The sequence below is a fragment of the Molossus molossus genome, unplaced genomic scaffold, assembly GCF_014108415.1.
Source record: "Molossus molossus isolate mMolMol1 unplaced genomic scaffold, mMolMol1.p scaffold_m16_p_22, whole genome shotgun sequence".
NCBI classification, from domain to species: Eukaryota; Metazoa; Chordata; class Mammalia; order Chiroptera; family Molossidae; genus Molossus; species Molossus molossus.
The window spans coordinates 35,052,773-35,074,336 of NW_023425358.1; the positions used below are offsets into that span (position 1 = coordinate 35,052,773).

General features: G+C 41.8%; 1 protein-coding gene across 3 annotated transcripts; it reads right to left on the bottom strand.

Annotated features, from left to right (window-relative positions):
* Positions 1–1,744: 1,744 nt before the first annotated feature.
* On the bottom strand, positions 1,745–20,291 carry ZCCHC8 (zinc finger CCHC-type containing 8). Of its 3 annotated transcripts, XM_036276984.1 has the most exons (15): positions 20,142–20,291; positions 19,485–19,689; positions 18,152–18,194; positions 15,845–15,919; positions 13,932–14,037; positions 12,936–13,013; positions 8,843–8,946; positions 8,661–8,726; positions 8,054–8,114; positions 7,217–7,359; positions 6,788–6,930; positions 5,684–5,805; positions 3,930–4,016; positions 3,309–3,423; positions 1,917–3,061 (listed from the first exon to the last, which is right to left on the bottom strand). In XM_036276984.1, the coding sequence occupies exons 2-15, from the start codon at positions 19,681–19,683 to the stop codon at positions 2,280–2,282; spliced, it is 2,124 nt and encodes a 707-aa protein (XP_036132877.1). In that variant the 5' UTR covers positions 19,684–19,689; positions 20,142–20,291; the 3' UTR covers positions 1,917–2,279. The 3 variants fall into 3 exon arrangements, with proteins under 3 accessions (XP_036132879.1, XP_036132877.1, XP_036132878.1); XM_036276985.1 differs by lacking the exons at positions 19,485–19,689; positions 20,142–20,291 and adding an exon at positions 16,800–16,859 and having other exon boundaries at positions 1,919–3,061; positions 18,152–18,177; XM_036276986.1 differs by lacking the exons at positions 8,661–8,726; positions 8,843–8,946; positions 13,932–14,037; ... (2 more) ...; positions 19,485–19,689; positions 20,142–20,291 and having other exon boundaries at positions 1,745–3,061.
* Positions 20,292–21,564: the final 1,273 nt, after the last annotated feature.

Sequence of the window (21,564 nt, forward strand, 5' to 3'; positions counted from 1 at the left end):
TTAGCTCAAAGGCTCTTTCCAGTCTTCAAATTCCCTCGAAAAGAACTTAGACCCTCGGCCCTGGGAATCTAAAGGTGCTTCTCCCACCACCCTAAAAACCCAGGCACCTTGCCCTCCTCACATGGCCACTTAGTGAACCTCGCAACAAAGAAACCATCCGTCATTATCTCCCACTAATGTTATAAGCTCCTTAATTAAAGCAGATTCTATCATGGTCTTCTTTTAATGCCCCAAAGCACAAACAACAACTTAGCCCAAGTTGTGTCCTCAATACATTAAGTGAATAAATCAAGATTTAGGAGTCAATTTTTGGAGAAATCAGGGCTTTTATAGGGCTTTTGACTGAGAGGCAGGACAACGGATAAGAGCATGGATGTGAGGGTCAGTGTGATCTGGACTTAGATTCACTAAGTTACTTACCAGCTGTCTTAGGCATTTCCTCTGAAACACAAAGTTAACAGAACATACTTAATACGGTGATTGTGTAAATGGGGTAAAGCACAAAAATACCTTAACATGACATCTGTGGCATATGCTAAGGAGATAACTATTAGGTATCTCTGGTGTTCAAAGAGGACTCTAACGGACATTTGAACAACCACTTCTATGATTTAGGGAACAGGCAAGTCTTTGGTTGAAGACTGGCCCCCCAATAACCACTGCTTGATTGTTGACGAGACCCTTTAACCTCTATGCCTCTGAAATTTCCTTATGTTATACACATACATGGTGACAGTATGTGTATCAGATAGAAATGCTGGGTAAGATAATGAGCTTACTTTTATTATGCGTTTCAACTCAGAGAAAAAAACCAAACTTATTGAATTTTAATTTTATTCAGTTTCTATCATGTTCTGTGAGGGCTTTGAAAATAAATCTCCCCCTTTCATATATAATTTCCCTTCCTTTCACTGTTTATAGAACAGTAAATTTGATGATTCAGGTTCTCAAAATAAAAACTAAATCCAGAATGATCATATTTTGCTCCCTCTGCTGGCCTAAAAGCAGGATAATACCGGGTGGGGCAAAAGTAGATTTACAGTGGTGAGCATTTGCCTTTATTCTTATATTATTATTTGTTAATTATAATTTTCCATACAAACAACTGTAAACCTACTTTTGCCATACCCTGTACTACCTGAGACTAATAGTTCATCTAAATGTTTATTTTCAGGAACCTGACTATAAAGATGTGATAGCATTCCACATAAAGACAAAAACCAGATTCAGGCCCTGGCCGGGTAGCTCAGTTGGTTAGCGTCATTCCCGTACGCCGAGGTTTTGGGTTTGATCCCCAGTCAGGGCACATACAAGAATCAACCAATGAATGCATAAATAAGCTAAACAACAATTCGATATTTCTCTCTTTAAAATCAATAAATTAATAAAAGAAAAAAAATCCAGTATCAGCTCTTTTATAGATCTGACATTTAAAAGCAAATTTTAATGTCTACCTTCTATTTTTAATTACTAGTTATCTTGGGATTCAAGTCTAGAAATTTTTTTGTACATTCAATTCATTTTTTTCAAAATGATTAAGATTCTGTTATTTCTATATTTAAGGCTGAAATCCACTGACAACACCCAATTTTTCAATTTCTTATATTTCCATTGCTTTTCCCCCTTTATATTTCCATTAATTTATAGTTTTATATACTAACTTCACTGTGAATCACTTTTTTGTATTCAAAGTCTTAGATTGCGTATATGAAAACTAATTTATTAAACCTTTGTACACAAAGATGAACATACCTGTATAGGAAGGATGAAATTACAAAAAGTAAAAGTGTTATTAAAATTGATGTATGTAAATCACTTACAAAAATACCCCGAACGGAGTAAAGCTGCTCATCCCTGATTTTTCTCATTTGGTTGTCGAAGTTGAAATGCAAATTTAAAATGGTTAGAATTTTTTCTCTTAAAAAGTGATAATTAGCAAAATGTAGAAAGGGAAAACAATGTACAAAAGACGGATTAAAAACCATCACTCTTGACAGACACTCACAATCCAAAAATAGTATAAACCTTAACAAACTCTAAACCAGCTCGTACTTACATTTCCCCCCAAGTTTTTATGAATGAGAATAAAATATAGTAACCCAGCAAGCCCGATCTCTCCATTCATTAAAACAGGCCCGACTTTAGGCCACAGAGAAGCTTGGATAGATTTTTAAACATGGGAAGGACAAACAGGAAGACGGTTTATCTGCCCACTCAGGACCAGTGACCAGACACAGAGGTACAAGTAATTGAACAGGGCTTGGTGCCATGTCAAGCAGTTACTCAGAAGTCTTCTTGTTTTTCTGCTGGTTTCGGGGTGAGTTCTTTAACAAGTTTCTTATCCTGAGGTACATTCCAGTAGATTCTGCCATATTCTCAAATTCAAACGGCGTGATTCCGGTGGCGAACTTGCTCATGTCAGGGATAAAACTGTGAGTTTTAGTGGCTGTCGAAGGACTGGTGTCCACAGGCAGGAGCTGCTGCTGGCTGCCTCCATTCCTAACGTCACAGTTTGACGCAACACTGCCATTCTCGAGAAGAGCACCTTCAGAGTCCACCTGAGCAGACTCTTCCTTGTCATCCTGACAAAGCAATGTCGCCTCAGACTTTGGGCTGCAGGAATGCTCCGCTTCCGATTTCTTTGCACAAGTGTCTGGTTCCTCAGGCTCATCTGACACCTGCTTTTCAGATGGTTTTTCCTCTGGGACAGGGAGGTCTAGCTCGTTTGGACAAGGCGAAGAGGCAACTGAATTTCCAGTTAAAGGTGTGTCAACAGGAATGTCGGAATCACTGTTTATGCTCTCGGCCTGCTCAAGGGCCGCCCAAATCCGCCTCTGCTGTTCTTCAAGTTCTTCCAGAGTCAGTGTGTCCTCGTCCATAGGTGCAGATGCTGTCCTGGTGTGTGGTGAGTCACCGGGAGTCAGTGGTGGGGTGCCCTTGGGGAGCGGAGGGGTGAAGGTGGGCGGAGTGCCCTGTGGCAGCTGGGGAGGGGTGCCAGGGGGCAAGGGTGGCTGAAACTGAACAGCGTTCCCGCTCGGAGAACCATGCAGGGCCTCTGCATCTGGAATAGGAAAGTTAAGAAACATGAAGTTGTCACAGCACTTGGCTTTACTAACATGTATTACTTGAACTTGGGTATCCAGATTCAATGGCCAAAAATAACCGGCTTCAGGAGGAAAACTCTGTCATACTCACACCAGGAGATTTACCACTGGGTGCTCATAAAGAGCTTCCCCTCTCTAAACGGGACTCAGGTGCACACGTTTGTCCTCCCTTCTCAATGGAATCAGAACAGAGACGAGACCCACCCGAGTCGAGCTCCATGTCGGCAGGGGAGGCGGAGCTGCTTTCCTTCTTCTGCTTCTTCGGACTCCTGGAGCTGGACTGCGGCGAAGACCTCTTGGAGCTGGACCTCACATTGGGCTAACGGAGACGCCAGACCAGTTAGAGGGGTAGACAAGAACGACACTCCATCCCTTCACTTAACTACGATGTAGGAAACCAATGTAGGGCCAAGGCTCGCAGCCAGTGAATGCAGCTACCTTTTACATTTGATTCATCAGAAAACACAGAGAACTTTTTTTTTTGGTTAATCCTCACCTGAGGACATGTTTTCCATTAATTTTTTAGATAGAATAAAAGGGAGGGAAAGAGGGAGAGAGAAAGACACATCAACTGGTTGCCTCCCTCATGGCCCCAACTGGGGCTGGGGACTGAAACGGTAACCCAGGCAAGTGCCCTAGACCAGGAATCAAGCCCTTGACCCTTTGGTCCACAGGCCGATGCTCCAACCGCTGAGCCAAACTGGTCAGGGCAACATGGAGAATTTTTATACAAAGTAAGAGAGGCAATTAGATGCTAATGCATTACAAAGTCCCACAGACATATGCAACACATTTTCATAGAGGACATTCTGAAAGTCTCTTTACCGCTTGGAAGTTAGAAGTAAGATAACTGGCAAACACGTCCTTCTGCTGACTGGCCTGCATTGGTATGGAACCAAACATCCGCCATTCCTAATGACAGGAAGAGAAGGAAAAAATAAGTGTGTACTTGGAAAACAGCATGCTTTGAGATTTTGGTGAAAGGAGGTAGAGATCTCAAATTACATTTCTGCTTCATATGTGACTTTTCATTTTTTGGGGAAATTAATAAAAATGGTGTGCTGAAGGGAAAAAAACAACAACTCTGTTCACAGAACAATCAGGACTGAATACTTAGAGCGACTTGACAAAATTGCTTGGCCCCAAAACGTTCTGCTGACCACAAGTACACAGTATAAGCAGTACCGACATGGACTCTCATCCGGCCTGGCTGGCTCGCCCCTCTCCTGCCTACTCAGCGCTCCTTCCTCCTAACAGTGACTCATGCTGAGCTTTCTATCTTCTGTTCTTTCCCTTTCCAGATCTGAGCATCATCTTTAAGGTTCAACCTTTCTCTTTCATCACCAACAGCAGTCAACAGCGATTGTTACTAAGAATCACTCTGGGCTCTTGTTAAACCTGTGAATTCTAGGGACTGAGTCAGTTACGACTAAGAGACAGACGCAACAGTGTGCATTTCCGCCCTGGACAGTGTGGCTCAGTTGGCTGGGTGTTGTCCCGCACACCAAAAGGTTGCCGGTGATTCCAGGTCGGGGCTCGTGCCTGGGTTTTGGGCTCAAGCAGTTGATTGGTGTTCCACTTTCATATCCATGTTTCTTTTCCTCTTTCCTTTCCCCTCTCTCTAAAAATTAATTTAAAAAAAAAAAAGAAGCTTATTTCCCACAAGTACCCTAAGAGGATTTTCTTGTGGGCTGGGTCTTGGATCCACTTTCAGATGCAATGATGGCTTGAACGATGCAATTTACCCCATACAATTTTAATTTTATAATTCTCACCTGAGCATGTTTTTCCATTGATTTTTAGAAAGTGTGGGAGGGCCCTGGCCGGTTTGGCTCAGCGGTTAGAGCGTCGGCCTGCGGTCCAGAGAGACCCGGGTTCAGTTCCCGCTAAGGGTGCGTACCTTGGTTGCAGTTTGTCCCCGGCCCTGGTTGGTTGTGCGGGTGGCAGCCACTCGATGTGTTCCTTTCGCATCGATGTTTCTCTCTCTCTCTCTCCCTCCCACTCTACCTGAACAAAAAATGGAAAAATGTCCTCAGGTGAGGATAAAAAAAACAAAACAACAGAAAGTGTGGGAGGGAGGGAAGTAAGGAGGGAGAGACACATCGATTGGTTGCCTTTGCACAACAGACTGAGGCAGGGGATCAAACCTACAACTCAGGTTCGTGCCTTTGACCAGGAATTGAACCCAAGACCATTCAGTCCTTGGGCTGATGCTCTAACCAGAGTCAAACTGGCCATGGCCCATGCAACATTTGTAAAATTAAAATACTGCTTCTACCACGACCACTACCATAGGTAACTGATGAACTTTGAAATACAAGAGTTGTAAAAGAGTAAGTGTAGAAACCAAACCATTCTCATATAAAACAAGAAATTTTACTTTGAAAAACAAAACAAAACAAAACAAAAACAACTGAATGAATATAAGATTTCACTTAAGATTCTGGTCAACGTAAAGGAGATTAAAAAGTTAAAGACATAAGTAACACATTTACTTCTTTATGTAACAGTAATAGCCAGATATGCTGACATTTTGAACAATCTATACATCTCAGAAGAATAAAAACCAATATACTTACATCTGGAATTCCTCTGGGAGTAGATATATTAAAACCTGGGTAGTTTACCAATTTCGAGAGATCATAAGTGACATTTTGAGTCTGATGTATTTCTCCAGCTTCTGTTTCCCCATCAGCATCATCTATTACAAACCATCAAAATGGTTAATATTGCTAGATACCAATATAAACCTCTCTCCAGCCCAAAATCAGACCTGGAAAGTGCTTATATTCATGGCAAGAACATCATTCTGAGAATGGCTCTAATTACAGTGTGTCTGAACCATTAGATCAGAACTGTTAATGTGTACATATTACTTTGATAAAATATTTAAAATCTTGGAAAACCTGATTCTTCCATGGGTTGGTTAGAAGTCTACTTCCCTCCTGGTCGTAGTGGCTCAGCTGGTCCAGCCATTCTCCTTTACGGCCTTAATGCTGCTTTCAGTTTTTCACTAACACTCAATGCAAAAATATACACTCATTTCCCCGTGCACGCGTGTGAATATTCTCGAGAATAGCTATCTAAGAGAGGAATTCTAGATTATAAGAGGGTTTATGTATTCTAACTTTTATAGGTCTCCTGGTATTAATGGATATATGTTACCATTACTGAGAAAGGCAAGAATTTAGGGGCACTAGCTGGAGAGTTGGTACTTTGACCTAGTAGTCACCAAGCAGGTCCAGATAACCATCTGATAATTCTCAGTGAAGTTTTAGTTCCTTCTTTGCAAAGTAAAGAAAATGGCATCATGATATTTTTTATTCTATTTAAAAAATTTTTTTTTCCTTTATTGGTTCTAGAGAGAGAGGAAAGGAGAGGGAGAAAGAGATAGGAACACTGATGAGAGAGAACACTGATTGGCTGCCTCCTGCATGCTCCCCACTGGGGATCTGGCCCACAACCCAGGCATGTGCCCTGACCGGGAATCAAACCGGCAACCTCTTGGTGCAGGGGTCGAGGCTCAACCACTGAGCCATACTGGTTGGACAACCATCATGATATTTTTTAGTTAACTCAGTACACACTAAACAAGCCAGCCATTCCTATCACTTTTTATTGTGTTTCATTAAAAAGAAAAAAAAAAGATAACACTGAAACTGACTTATCTAACTTAAAATTACCTTTTCCATCATAGAGCGCAAGCCCAGAATTCTCCAGCTCGGCCTCTTTGAGCCAACCTGGTGGGTATCCTAGCTGGCGCATTCGATATATGAAAGGTGGAAGGCTCTTGTCCGTCACACCCAGTGCATCCTGAAGTTCCTCACTAAGTAAAAACAAAGGAAGAAGAAAAAGTACTGTATTCTTGTTTGCATGAAAATACATGCTATTCTGATGTTTTAAAAACGATTGTCACATTATACAGCATGTGGCATGGTGCCTATCAAATATATAGCTAAGATTTCACTGAATGTCTTCAAATGAATTGATACATGTTATCTAGAGCCCCGCTAGAGAAAACTTACATGCTGATAATTACCCTAAATACACAGAATGTTTCAAATACTGGGGAAACTAGAAATGACATTTTGTGGTAAACTGACAAGAAGTACCTAATAACTCCTGGCTTGAATTTTCCAAATCTCTCTTCCACTTCGTCTGCGTGGTACCGCTGCTGGAAACTCTGGTTGTTTGTCTCACTGCAGGCATCCAAGTACTCTTTCCTCTTTTCGCTTATCCGAGCAGCATTCCGAGGCTACATTGTAATGCATTTGAAAAAAAACGGTATCAAACACTTTAGAAATATTTCAGAAATTAGTATGAGCACTTTGCTTAGGTCAGGCAAACAAATTATTTCAGCTTTTTTTTTTGTTTGTTCAGGTAGAGTGGGAGGGAGAGAGAGGAACAGAGAGAGAGAGAGAAACATTGATGTGAAAGGGACACATCGAGTGGCTGCCACCCGCACAACCGACCAGGGCCGGGGACAAACTGCAACCAAGGTACGTGCCCTTAGCGGGAACCGAACCCGGGTCTCTCAGGACCGCAGGCGGACGCTCTAACCACTGAGCCAAACCGGCCAGGGCTATTTCAGCTTTAATGTATAAGGAACAAGTATAAAAGAAGGTGGATATTTTAATAAGCCAGAAAGAGAAACAATCATTTTAATTTCTTATTATCTCAGTATTAGCATAATATAAAATCAAGTTTTTAGAATACGCTGTCTAAAAATCGACACCCATAACGTTCCATCCACCTCAAATACAGAGCACTGTAGTCAGGTTTTAAAACAATCCAATGACTTCAAATTTAAGTACAAATTTGAAGATTTCAAATTTAAGGACGACAGGAAATTAATGTAGGAAGTTTCTTTATATCACAAATGCCATAAATAGGATGAAAACATTAGGAAGCTCTGGTTCAAAGATTTTTTTTATAGGAGAAAACTTTACCATTGAGCAATCTTTCATTTGATGTTCTTCAGAACCACAATTGAAACAGTGAGGCTTTGGCCTATTTGGTAAAAAAACAAAACAAAGATTTTCACAATGTAAATGAATATATAAAAGCAAATCAATAAAATCCCAGATGACAGCACAGTGTATCAGAGAGAAGTGTGTCGACCACAGATCACTAAGCTCTGCAATGGGCACACTCTCAACTCCCGTACTTAGTGATTTAAACAAACCGTACTTTTAACCAAGAACCCGATGTTCCCACCTGATCTGTTACCCCTGAGTTTGTCAATGGTTAGTACCAGATCGGATTTCCTCTAGGCAACAGGGATGGGGCAGATGGTTTTAAGACAGCAATCACAGTGACAGCAACAATTAACCTTTCCACCCACCCAGACACACTAGGCATGGCCCAATAAATCCCAATAAACAGATCAATTTGAACATTTAACATAGGTCTGCATATTAAAATCATAGCTTAATCTAGAATTTATTTATAGTAAGCCAGCAATAAAGAATATTAACTTTTCAAGCTAAGAGTTTATGATTTGGTTAAAAAAAAAAAAAAGCAGAAAACAAAACCAAAACAACTCCACACACAAACCTTTTTGCCTTTACTTGTATTTCTTGCCCTTCTAGAGAAAGAATGTGGCTGAAGGCTTGCTGGTACCTTTAGTGAATTTTATTAAGGAATAGTTATCATAGTCTGCAAAATTTGGTAAAATTTTTAAAAGGTGAACTTAATGGCAAGATGCATAAAAGATCTTCATTCACTATGTAGGATACTTGGGTATTTCCCATCCTTCGGTAAGCTGAGGGTTTTCATTTAGGAGCGGTTGCCCCAATTTATCAAGGCAAAAATTAGTAAAATACAGGACACTTCCTACAACCTGCAGAAAACAAGTCAAAAAATATTGCTATTTAAGCAGGAAAAAGAAGACATTAGATAATGTAAGACTATGATTAACTGCTTTAACCATTTATTTTGAATGAAATTATTAGAAGTAACTCCCTAGTTAAAGGAGCCAGATGTCAATGTGTACATAAAAACTGCATATTTAACTTTCCCTGTGCCTCCATGATTATCGAGTTGTTCCTTTGTTTGGATTATTACTATCAGCGGCACGCCCTCCAGACTTAAGAGATAAAAACTTGTCCCCTACTCTCACTTTTCCCTCCAATTTCCCATTTCTTCGCTTCCCTTGCAGCAAGACCCTCAGAAAAGCTGTCTATATTTATTGATTCTATTTCCTTTCCTCCCAGTCTTCCCCCCCCAAATATTTTGGAAAAATTTTATACAGAAAAGATGAAGAAATGGTACAATGAACACCCATGTACCCTCTATCCAGATTTAACAATTGTTAATTGACTTTTTAAAAAATCCTCACCCGAGGATTATTTTTCTACTGACTTTTCAGAGAGGGAGAGAGAGAAACACAGCGATCAGTTGCCTCCTGCACAGCCCCAGTGGGATCAAACCTGCAACCCAGGTATGTGCCCTTGACCAGGAACCAAACCAGCAACCCTTTGGTCCTCGGACCGACACGCTAACCACTGAGCAAAACTGGCCAGAGTGCCATTTCTGCATGCACGTCTGTCCTCTCTCTTTCTCTCTCTCGAACACACACACACACACACACACACACACACACACACACACTTACTTTTTACTGGGCGTTAAACAAAGCCAGTCACCTCCACTATGATCATAGTCTAAGCCATCGTTTTCTCTTGCCTGAGATGAATACAGTAACTTCCTAACTGGTTTCTAGCTTGTGATTTGCATGACACTTCAGCCCTACATACTTCAGTACAAGCCTTCTAAGAATAAGAACATTCTCCTACAAACCACAACACCATGGTCATACCTAAGAAAGTTATTAACTCCTCAATACCATCTATTACCAATACATATTCAGTTTTCCCCAACTATCCCCAAAGCCTTGTACAGCTTTTGTCTCCCTAAGCCAGGATCTGATTAAGGTTCACATACATATACATATTAATATCAAATCTTTTTTTCTTTATTGATCTTAGAGAGAGAGGAAGGGAGAGGGAGAGAGACAGAAACACAGATGAGAGAGAACATTGATTGGCCCCCTCCTGCACGCCCCCCACTGGGGATCAGGCCCACAACCTGGGCAAGTGCCCTGACTGGGAATCGAACCGGTGACCTCTTGGTACATAGGTTGATGCTCAAACATGTGGTGATGAGCCACACCGGCTGGGCAGTATTAAATCTTTTAGTCTCCTTTGATCTACAACAGTCCCCTACTTTAACATTAAAACGACACTATCCTTCTCTCACGCCCAGTGGCTGCTGTCTGCTCCTCTCACGGCCCTGAGCTGTCTGACAGTGCAGCCCCCAGGGCCCCTTGCAGCCAAACCCAGCGGCCACCCGACCTATCAGCAACAGGTGCCACAGCTGATACCCCTTCCTTCTAGACACACCTTCTTCCCTTGGCTTCCACACCAGCCACCATTCTCTTGGTTTTCTTCCAGCCTTGCTGACTCATCCTCAGGCTTCTCGGCTAGAACCTTCCCACTCTCCCGTCCCTAAGGCTCACCCTAGCCCTCTCCACTTGCGCTCTAGGTGGTTCCAGACTCCCGGTAGCAAATATGATTTGTATGCCGACAGCCCCAACACCCAGGTCTGACCGACCCTCCTAGACTCCGGTCTCGTACACGCCAGTGCCAGCCTGACAGCTCTCGCTGGACAAGGGGAGGCATCTCACACCCACCCGCTTCAAACTGCAGTGGATTCCTATCCCATCTGTACCTGCTCCTCCCCCTCGGTCTTTTCCATCACAGAAAAGGCAGCGACATTCTTCCAGTTGCTCAGGACAAAACAGTCATTCTGACTACGCTCATTCTCATATTCTACATTCAGATCGTCAACATATTTGATCAGTTCTACAATCAAAGTATCTCCAGGTTAGAAACCACTTCTGATCACCACCACTATCACCTCAGTTTTAGCTGTCATTTTATCTCACCTGAGATGAGTACAACGACTCCCTAACTGGTTTCCAGCTTCCATACGTAACCAGCCACACACCTATCCACAGAGAGCCAGTTCTTTTAAAAAATTCAAGTTATACCATGTCACATTCTACTTAAAACCCTCCAATGGCTTCTCATCACAGAATAAAATTCAAAGTCCTCACTAGGGCAATGTCAGGATTCAGATCATCTGCGGTGGAGCCAGAGGCATGGATTCAAACTCTGGCTCCACTTACTAGTTAAGGGGCTACTGGCAAGTTACTTAGTTTCATGCCTGTTTCCTCAAACAAGTTCAAATGATGAAACAAGATGAATAGTAGTATCCTTAGGAGTAACATTTGTAACGAGGTCCAAGGCCTGTTTGCTTTGCCTTAGGGCCTCTCACTTCCTTTTCCTACTTCCTGGAGTGTTCCTCTCTCAAACCGTGGTGAGACTCACTCCTAATTACTCAGGCCTTGGTTCAGAGAGGTCACTACTAGATACTCTCTATACAAACCAAACACCCCTCAGTTCCAAACTCCTTAGCCTGCTTTGTTTTTCTTTGGAGCACTGCCTTCCCCCACTAGAATGCCATTCAATGAGGGCAGGGACTCTGCATCTTTCTTCATTACTTGGTCCCTGGAACACAGAACAGTCCATAGTACAGAGGAGCATTTATTAAATATTTATTAGTATTTAGTAAAGAACAAAATTAACACATGCAAAATTCCCAGTTTCCAGGCAGGTGCTAAATCCCAGAAGCTCAGTTTAGAAGGGAAATGAAAAGCGATCTAGTTCAAATTCAGAAATCTTTCTTTAAAGTGCTCGATAGCATCTCAGTCTTTGACTCTAGTAACAAGGAATTCACTTTTTAAAAGAGACAGACCACTTTGTTTTTCACATGCCTGATAGAAACTCCAACTTACGAAACGTTGAGTTGAAATGTGCCTCTCTGTTCTCAATCCAATCACTGGGCCTAGTTCTGCCACTTGGCACTTTGTAGGGGGAATCTCAAATGGCACCTTTGCAAACAACAGCCTTTATCACATTTGCAGAGATGTGACATCCCTTGTAAACCTTTTCAATGAAGTTTGTGGGCTCGTCATCATCCCAGCAGCCCCATGTCTTTAAATTATGGTTTATCAATAGGGCACAATACTTCATAAACATGAAAACCAGTCTTCCTTTAAGCATCTTCTTTAAAAAAGTTAAGTTGCAAAAAATCATACCCTTACATCAGTGACACCACTAAATTCTGCCGAGGCACTGAAAAGGCCTAAACATAGGTTTGTCCCCGTTAAGCTTCTTACAGTTAAAATGTTTTAAATTTTGCCCTGACTGGTATGGTTCAGTTGTTGAGCGTCATCCTGTGTATTGAGAGGTCACTGGTTCGATTCCTAGTCAAGGCACATGTCTGGGTTGCAAGTTCAATCCCCAGTAGGGGTCGTGCAGAAGGCAGCCAGTCTGTCTCTCTCCCTCATTCTCCCTTCCTCTCTAAAAATAAAAATAAAAAAAAATTAATGTTTTAAATTTCATATCTGCCATCTGTTATATTTGCTATTTACCCTCTTAGCTTCAACCATTTATAAGTTCAACCAGTATGCCTTCTATACCTTCCTCCAATTTCTTGAATTAACAAACATAGAGAGGTTGGTCAGGACAAAAATAAAGTTCTCCATCAATGTCTATTGTGCTCCCAGGTCAATAAAATATTAAAAAGAAGACCATAGTATTTAGAGGCTGAAGTCTACACTGTTGTTCATAACAAATTTAATGAAAGAATATGTGATCATGTGATGACACATCTACACCACGTTATCATTTAAATGTTGCCCAACTGACACAGGATAGAAACCATGTAACACCAGAATTCTAAAGCTCCAACATCCAAACTTACACTGAAAGCTTCCTTGCTGTTTACAATGGTACAGGATTCTTCTACTTTATGGTCCTCTTCTAGGACAACACTGGATGGCTGATACAAAAAACACACACATTACAAAGGGTAACCAATTCTTTAAAATTCAAACATTAGCAATCTGAACATACTTTATTTTCTCATACATATAAGGTATATAAAAATTTGAATTCATTATTGTCATAATTAGGGTGAGTTAAGTTAAGCTAGGTATGAATGCTTATGAAATTTCACAAGTAGGACAATTTGAAAATTTAAAAGATATAAAAATAGGGTCCACTATGACTTTTGTGTTAATGAATATTAATTATGGAACTTTCAACACTGAAACTGGCTAGGCAGACTTCAGTTTATCTTGAAATCAGGAAACCCGAAAGATTAAAATATATAACTTTACATTACTGGTCAATACTAAGATAACCTTCACCAACCTCAAGCCAGTAAAAATTCTGAAGTGTACCCTGAATCAAAACTTTAATAACATTTAGTATGGTTTTCTTTGTTAAATACATTTTCCATTTCTTGAATCTTTAAAAACTGTATATAGGTAAAAACTAAAGATGATTAAAAAATTTAATTTAGCCCTGGCCGGTTTTGCTCAGTGGCTGGAGCATTGGCCCGAGGACCAAAGAGTTCAGGTTTGATTCCGGTCAAGGGCTCGTACCTCACTGTGGTTTGATCCCCAGCCCTGGCTGGGGTCGTGCGGGAGGCAACCAGTAAATGTGACTCTCTCACATAGATGTTTCTTTCTCTCTTTCTCTCCCCCCACCTTCCACTCTATCAAAAAACAACAACAACAACAAAAAAAAAACGGAAAAATATCATCCTTGGGTGAGGATTAACAACAAAAAAGACTGGAGGGACACAGACTATCTCAATCATTTTGGTTTTGATTCAAGAACATTCTCTTGGCCTAATAATTAGCAGTGAAAAGCAAAACCTACTAATCTTAAAGTTTCTTAAGTTTGAAAATACCTGGGGCAAAAGATTAAAGGAAGTCTTTTCCACATCATTTTTCTGCTGTTCCTCAAATCTTTTTACTAAATTTGATACAAATTCCTCTATTTCTTGATGATATTGCCTGCGTAAGAGCACAAAAGGGTCAGAACTCAAAGTAAAACATGAACAGACTGAAGTGTTATGATTATATCAGGTGTCACTTTTGTTACTTTGTGTTTCAGGTTTATCAAACCACTGACTCTGTTACACTCAGGCGCCACACGCTGGTGCCAACTTAACAAAATGATTATGATAACCTAACACAGAGCTTGGCATGAAATAGCAAATATTTGCATTAAGAATCAATGGATTTTAAAATAAATTTTACGTATTTGAATGCATAATACATACAAGTAGTTTGATTTCCAAAAGTAAGAGGGTTACATGACGAAAAGCCTCCTTCCCACCCCCTCGGCTAGCCACCTGTTTCTGCCACACAAAGGCAACCAATACACCTGGTTCTTCCACATCCTCCTCCCTGAGATTCTCTATGCACATATAAGGAAATACTATATAAACATTAAACTTGAAAAAAATAAAACCAAAATGCAATGCAAACAAACCTACTGAGGTCTATTTTCTCCAGTTTTCCATGTCTAGAATCACATTCACCTAATACTCTTCAGTATCAGTTGAGAAGGGGGCAAAGGAGCCCAGCTTGGGCTGTGGTTGGGCAACCAACTTCCTCTTCACAGACCCAAAGACCTGTCAAGTCTCTAGCTCTGACATTCTAAGACTTCTGTAGGTGAAACACCAAGTGAGCGGCGCAGAAGCCAGGCTGCTGTGAGCGCGAGTAGATGCTGAAGGCGATGCCGGTGCTAGAGCCCAGCTGCGCCCTGCACCTTGCTGCTGCTACTCACCACCCAGCTTCCCCACCCCTCGGAGACTCAGGTTCCTCTTCTGCCGAGATAAAGAAGGTAATGGGCCTGCCCCACAGGTAACACTCTATGTATAAGTTCCCTTTCCCTTCTTCACTTTGCCCAGCACATAAGAGAATGTGATTAAGTGACATGGGAGGGGGCAAGCAACTGTCTGAAATGTCTGTAACCATTCTCTGAGGCAGGCCAGGGCACAGCCTCAAACCATTTCAGAACACGCTAGCAAGCCCTGCAGGAATGAATGCAGTCACACTGGTGCTGGAAGGCTTTTTGCAAAGGTCTAGTTTTGATATTAAAAAAATGTATCGTGCCCTGGCCAGTTTGGCTCAGCAGTTAGAGCGTTGGCCTGTGGTCCAGAGAGACCCGGGTTTGGTTCCCGCTAAGGGCATGTACCTCGGTTGCAGTTTGTCCCCGGCCCTGGTTGGGTCGTGTGGGTGGCAGCCACTCGATGTGTCCCTTTCACGTCGATGTTTCTCTCTCTCTCTCCCCCTCCCACTCTATCTGAACAAAATATCAAAAAATGTCCTCAGGTGAGGATAAAAAAAAAAAAAGCAAAAAAAAAAAAAAAAAAAAAAAATGTATCGTGTGTGGACTCTCTGAAGATAGCCAACAGGGAAAACTTTCCTGAAGTGGGAAGAGAAACGGCTAACATTACTGTTGTGATAGTAGTGTTTGTTTATTTTTAAATTAGAGGTTATTTATTGGGTTCGTACAGGTGCTCATTTATCTACCTAGGAGGTGGTTACTGTTCATACATGTCCTGCTTTCCAGTGAGGAAACGGGTATGCAGAGAGGGTCAGTGACCTGCCCAGGCTCACACGTGTAGAAAGTAAGAGACCAGATTCAAATTCAAGTTTACATGACTCTAATGTTCTTGCTCTTCATCAGGATTCCATAAATTTTAAGTAAAAGAATAAGGATGGTATAAGTACAAATGAAAACAGCATTCTTATAGAAGACACTGTTTCATAAACATATGAATTCATATTTAGAAAAGAGAAAATGACTTACTTTGAAATAACATTGTTCATAAATAGAATCTGTAATAAAGGTCCATCTAACTTAGTGTTGTTCACCAATATTCCACTAAAACGAAAGTTAAAACATATTCTTAGAGGAGTTAAAGTAAAACTTGCATATATACATATAAACACATAACCTATATAACTCTTAAGTACCAAAGTTCATATAATATTGTATAAAGATTGTATAAGATCAGGAACTACACCAAGAACTCGTTTAATCAAGAAAAATCTGTTTCACCACTTTACCTACTTTAACTGTTTTACCCAGAGGTACCCCCTATATAACTTATTTTAAAAATACATCACAAAAAATTAAAAACAACAGTTACTCTTTCAGTTTTCAACCAGAAAGTTTCTTTAATTGTTGTTTCTTTACAAATTGAGGGGCGGGGGGAGGGAAGGACTGGATAAACCAGCAGGTTATAAGAATATATTCCTTTTCTTACGAATTTTTTAGAGAGTGAGGGGAGGAGGAGAAAGCGAAACATTGATGTGAGAGCAGATTCGATCTGCTGTCTCCTGCATGCCCGCTGGGGACTGAGCCAGAAACACATGCCTGTGCCCTGACCAGGAATTCATCTGGCAACCTTTTGATGCACAGGGGGATATATCTATATATCTATATCTATATCTATACCCAACCAACTGAGCCACGCTGGCCAGGGCAAGAATATATTCCTAAAAGAATCAGTGAATTTGGCCTGGAAATATACAGGAAAATGAAACACAACAAATAAATGGATAGGTTCGTTTTGGAGGGCAGAGCACATTGTGCTGAGTCTCTCAAGTGCAGGATTCTAAAGTGGAGACAGAAAAGCACGCTGTTCTGGATTTCACTCTCAAATACGGCAAAGAGCAGAACTGGACCGCAGCCTGGAACCTGCACTATGCCCAGCCCTTCGGCAGCCTGGAGCAGCCGAATCCGATTCCTCCGCACTTGCCTCATGTTCCTCTACCTGGACAGCATGTGAAACACATCCGCTGGTATTTGGAACTGTTCTCTTCAAGGAGAGAAATAAAATTAAAACATGGGAAAGTTCAGAGACTTGTTTCAACTTGAGCAATCTTCAGTTTTTAAAAATGCATCCTGTTTTTAAAAGCCCCATGCAGCTGCACGGTCTTGGGGGGAGTCCAGTTTGAGCAATCAGCTATAAAGGCATCAGTCGCATTCATTTGAATAGGGACGGGGCTGGAATGCTTATCAAGGGAATCATGACAATTATCAGGTGTGATAATGGTGGTGAGGTTAAGCACAAAAAAGTATTACTAAAAAAAGATACAAGCGAAAACATTCGGGGTGAAATGTGAACATGGAATTAGAATATGGCAAAACAGTAACTGTTAATGTAAGTGATGAAAAAGGGGTAATAATTATACTATTCTTTCCACATTCTTTGTTTGAAAATTGTCAATATAAACTAAAAAACAAACAAATAAACATGACGTCTATTGGATAACAAGAGACACTTCTGATCGTGATGGTTCCAAAGTAAGGATTAAACCAAGGGGCTTGGGGAACAATTTTTATTTGAATCATTTTCTTTCTTGGTTTTCTGTAGAATGCTTTAACAATTTGACAATATGGAGGGCACTAATTCTAAAAAAATAAAGTATTCCTTTTTCATGACAGTAATGCTTGCTTGTTATAAATTGGCAAGGCCTATGATGCCACAGTCATTTGAACTCAGGTGATTATAATTCACTTTAAAAATACACATTTCATGTTTAAATAATCAACTCTATTGAGAAATGTTATCTAAAATAAAATACCTTTTAATATAGTAGAAATTATGATTTCTGAAGAATCGTAGTTATAGTCAATAGTTAATAACTAACCAAAAATGAGTTTAGACCCATAAAGTATGCTCCCATAGAGGAAGAAAGGTAGGGCATGGGGAAGTCATTCTGAAATGCGTCTAAACTCTAAATTTGCACTTTAACAAATATTTTAGATTAATACTGTAATCTTAATTCTAACTTCCTGGAAATGTTTGTTAATAGAACAGCTGGGTTGACAACTTACCTATTCTGAACATTAAATCAAAATTTTCTGGATTGTTTCACAGATATTTTCACTCAATAAGTCAGTTTAATGCAATTATGAAAATTCAAATTTTACTCTTACAAAGTAAAAATAAAGGGATCATTACTTTGATTTCTTCAGAGTAGGCTGAACAAATAAAAATGATATAAAAATCCTCAACACCCTCTTTATAAAGAAACTGTGATTAAATATTAATATCGGGATAAAAAAAATAAAGGACAACTATGGTGTAACTTCAAGATCTCATACCTTGGTCGAGTCAGAATGTTCAGTTTTCTTCTAAGTTCTTGATGTTATTATGTGTTAAGGAGGATAAGCCCTCATTAAACATTCATGAGGATCATAAAATTCAACTCCAAACTCTCACTTTTGGTGTCAGAACGTTATTCGCACTAAAAGACACGCAACTACTTTGAAGATGACACACTTACTGACCTTCTATTTTGTTGCAGGGCTAGGCACTGGACTTAAAAATCTATTAAACTGGTAAGAACAGATACTACACTTGATCTTAGCGATGAACTTACAAATTTAAATAGAGTTTTCATCCCTCCCAACATAGACATTTCGAAGATACCCTCTTATAATTCGAAAGAGACTAACAGACTGAACCAAGAACGTTATTCAAACAACAGTGTCCCGTCAAAAGCTACTCACTCACTTAAGAAAAATTTCCAAGCCCAAAGCATCACATGGGATAAAGCAAATGCAGTATAACAAGCTATTAACAACTGTAGAATCTAGGATGCTTTCAAACATTTTGACATTTCTCATAACATATAGAAGAAAAAGGCCTCATAAAAACAAACAAACAAACCAGCCTTTGAAACCTTAAAAGGTAATTGACCAACAGCTTTCGGGGATCCTTACAGAGTCTAAAAGGGAAACTACTACCCGAACTAAAATCATCTGTGTGTATATAGTTTTTAAAAACCCTTAAGACTGTCCATAAAGTTACTAACCCGTCCTGCCGAGAAAGGCTGTCATCCTCCAAATAGAGCCAAATGAAAACATGTGGCGCGTGTTCCCTGAAACGCTGCAACGCACCTTCAGCTCGGGGGCTTTTGCAAGTGGAAGAACTGGGACGTGAGCTCCCCGTCTTCATCAAGCAATTAGCCATTTCTCCTTGCACCCCTCCAGTCCTCAAGGCCCCCAGGGCGACATCTCAGGACCTCTCCTAGCTCTGCCTGGCGCACCCCCCACCCCCAAATCGGGTCTAAGTCTCCGATAGCTGCTCACACACACTGTGAGGACTGCAGCAGCTTGGCCTGGGCTGCAGAAAAGGAAATCGGGTAACGACTCCAAAAACCTGCACCGAACGGCTGCAACAGGGCGAAGTAACCCTGAGCACCGGCCCAGCCCGGGCGACGGGGGGAGCGAGCCGGGTCCGGGACACGCCGCCCAGAGGCGGAGAGGCCGGCGCCGGGGCCGCGGGGCGGCTCTGCAGCTCGAGCCCCGGTTCTCGGCCCGCGCGGGGAAGGTGTGCGCGGAGTTCCGGGCCTCGCGGAGTCTCCGCGCGCGCCCTGCCGCCACGGCTCCCCGCACACGCCCGGGCCGCAGGGCCCAGCGGGCGGAAGGATATTCTCGGCGCGGAGCTGCTCGATGGTGTCCTCGCACTGCTGAAGCCGCTCCCGCAGCGCCGCGTCGCCCACCCCGTTCTCGTCCTGCTCGTCGCCGTCGTCGTCCTTGAAGCGCGTGTGGACGGGCTTCGCGAGCGACTCCTCCGGGTGGTCAAACGCCTCGAACAGTTCTAAATCCCCGAAATCCACCTCTGCCGCCATTTTGGGCTGTGGGAAAGATTGGAGGAGAGGCGGAGCTGGCCACCCGGGCCGGGGGCAAAGGTCGTAGGGCGGAACCCCTCTCTAGGGCGCTAAGCCACCCTGTAGGGTTTTCTTCAAACGTAGGCCGCGGAAGCGGCACAAGGGGCGGGCCAGTTCCGAGGGACTACAACTCCCAGAGTGCAATGGCGTACCTCATACCCACTTCCGCGACTGCCCCGGAGCAATGCATGCTGGGATATGTGGTTTCTAAGCGACTGTTAACTCATTGTTTGCATTGCATACTGGGATTGGTCCCTTTTAAAGGTTAACAAAGCTAAAGGCGGAACGTGTTAAAACAATACGGGTCGTCCTACTCATGCATCTAAGGCTGAAGAATCGGAACACAGCGCATGCTTTATTACAGATTTTAGTGTCCACGCTAAACATCAATGAGAGAACTATAACGTTTGCCAGACTACCTTTGTGATCTTGGGCAGCTACTTCAGCCTATTGGACTTCACTTTTTCATGAAAAACTGGCTGGATTGTCCTGGCAGGGTGGGTCAGTTGGCTTGACGATGGTCCTGTATATCAAAAGGTTGCAGGTTTGATTCCCAGTCAGGGCACATACCTACATTGTGAGTTCAATCCCATTGGTACGCTTGCAATGGATGTTTTCTCTCTTACATCAATGTTGTCTCCCTCTCAAAGCAATAAATATATCCTCAGGTGAGGATCAAGTAAGTAAATATACCTAGATTGAAATAAAAACTCCCTAACTAAAGGCAATTCACAGCAGGTAGTCAGGTCCTGGGCCAGTATTTTTCTTGACAAAGGTCTGCCTTTACCTAGAGTCAGTCTTACTGTCTTTTTGCCTCTAAAGATAACCTATCTTTGGAAATGTCAGGGTTATTTCCATTCCAGATCCTTCAGGGCACAATCTCCCACCAGAGTACCCCATTGCTATTATCACACTGTTAACCATCTATGTGAAAAAAGGGTGTGTCTAAACCTGGCTGGTGTGGTTGGGTTAGATTTCCTGCCAATGCACCAAAAGGCTTGATTCCTGGCAAGGGTGCTGTGCAGGAGGCAGTTGATGGATGTTTTGCTCTCATCTGTTTCTCTCTTCCTCTCTAGAAAATTAATGAAAACATTAAAAAACAAAATTGCTGTGCTAGACGGACCATGTCATTCATTATATGGCAAGCTCCTAAAATATTGTACAGAAATACAGGAAGCAGTTATCGTGGGCTGTTATATCCACCATGCCTTACAAGTCCATGAGAGCGAGAGAGAGAGAGGGAAAGATGGAAACATCAATGAGAACATCCATTAGCCCCCCTCCAGCAGGCCCCCCACTGGGCATGTGTCTTGACCAGGAATCTAACTAGCGACCACTTGGGTCAACGCTCAACCACTGAGCCACATGGGCTGGGAAGTCCATGAACATTTTTAATGATGCTGATTTGAGAAGGCATACATAAAACAGAAAAGTGTTTGTGATGATGCCAAAATGAAAAATAACCGTGTCTTTTCCCCATAAATATGATTTTGTCACTGAAACATGAAGCCATTTCTCCATGCTTACTGTTCTCTGGAAAAACAAATTTAAACATTTACCAAAGTACATTGTTTCTTTTGTTGTTTTTTATCCTCACCTGAGGACATTTTCCCATTTTTGTACAGATAGAGTGGGAGGGAGAGAGAGAGAGAACATTGATGTGAAAGGGATACGAGTGGCTGCCATCCGCACGACCAACCAGGCCGGGGAACAAACTGTAACCGAGGTACATGCCATTAGAGCAAACCGAACCCGGGTCTCTTCGGATCGCAGGCCGACGCTCTAACCGCTGAGCAAAACCAGCCAGGGCCAAAGTACATTGTTAAAGATCTTATGCCATCA

Coding starts and splice junctions, on each gene's coding strand:
- ZCCHC8 (XM_036276984.1), bottom strand. CDS start 19,683: ATGGCGGCAGAGGTGGATTTCGGGGATTTAGAACTGTTCGAGGCGTTT. Junction 18,195..19,484: donor CGAGCAGCTCCGCGCCGAGA/ATATCCTTCCGC, acceptor ACACATAATAAC/ATCAAGAACTTAGAAGAAAA. Junction 3,424..3,929: donor TTACTTCTAACTTCCAAGCG/GTAAAGAGACTT, acceptor CGTCTCCGTTAG/CCCAATGTGAGGTCCAGCTC.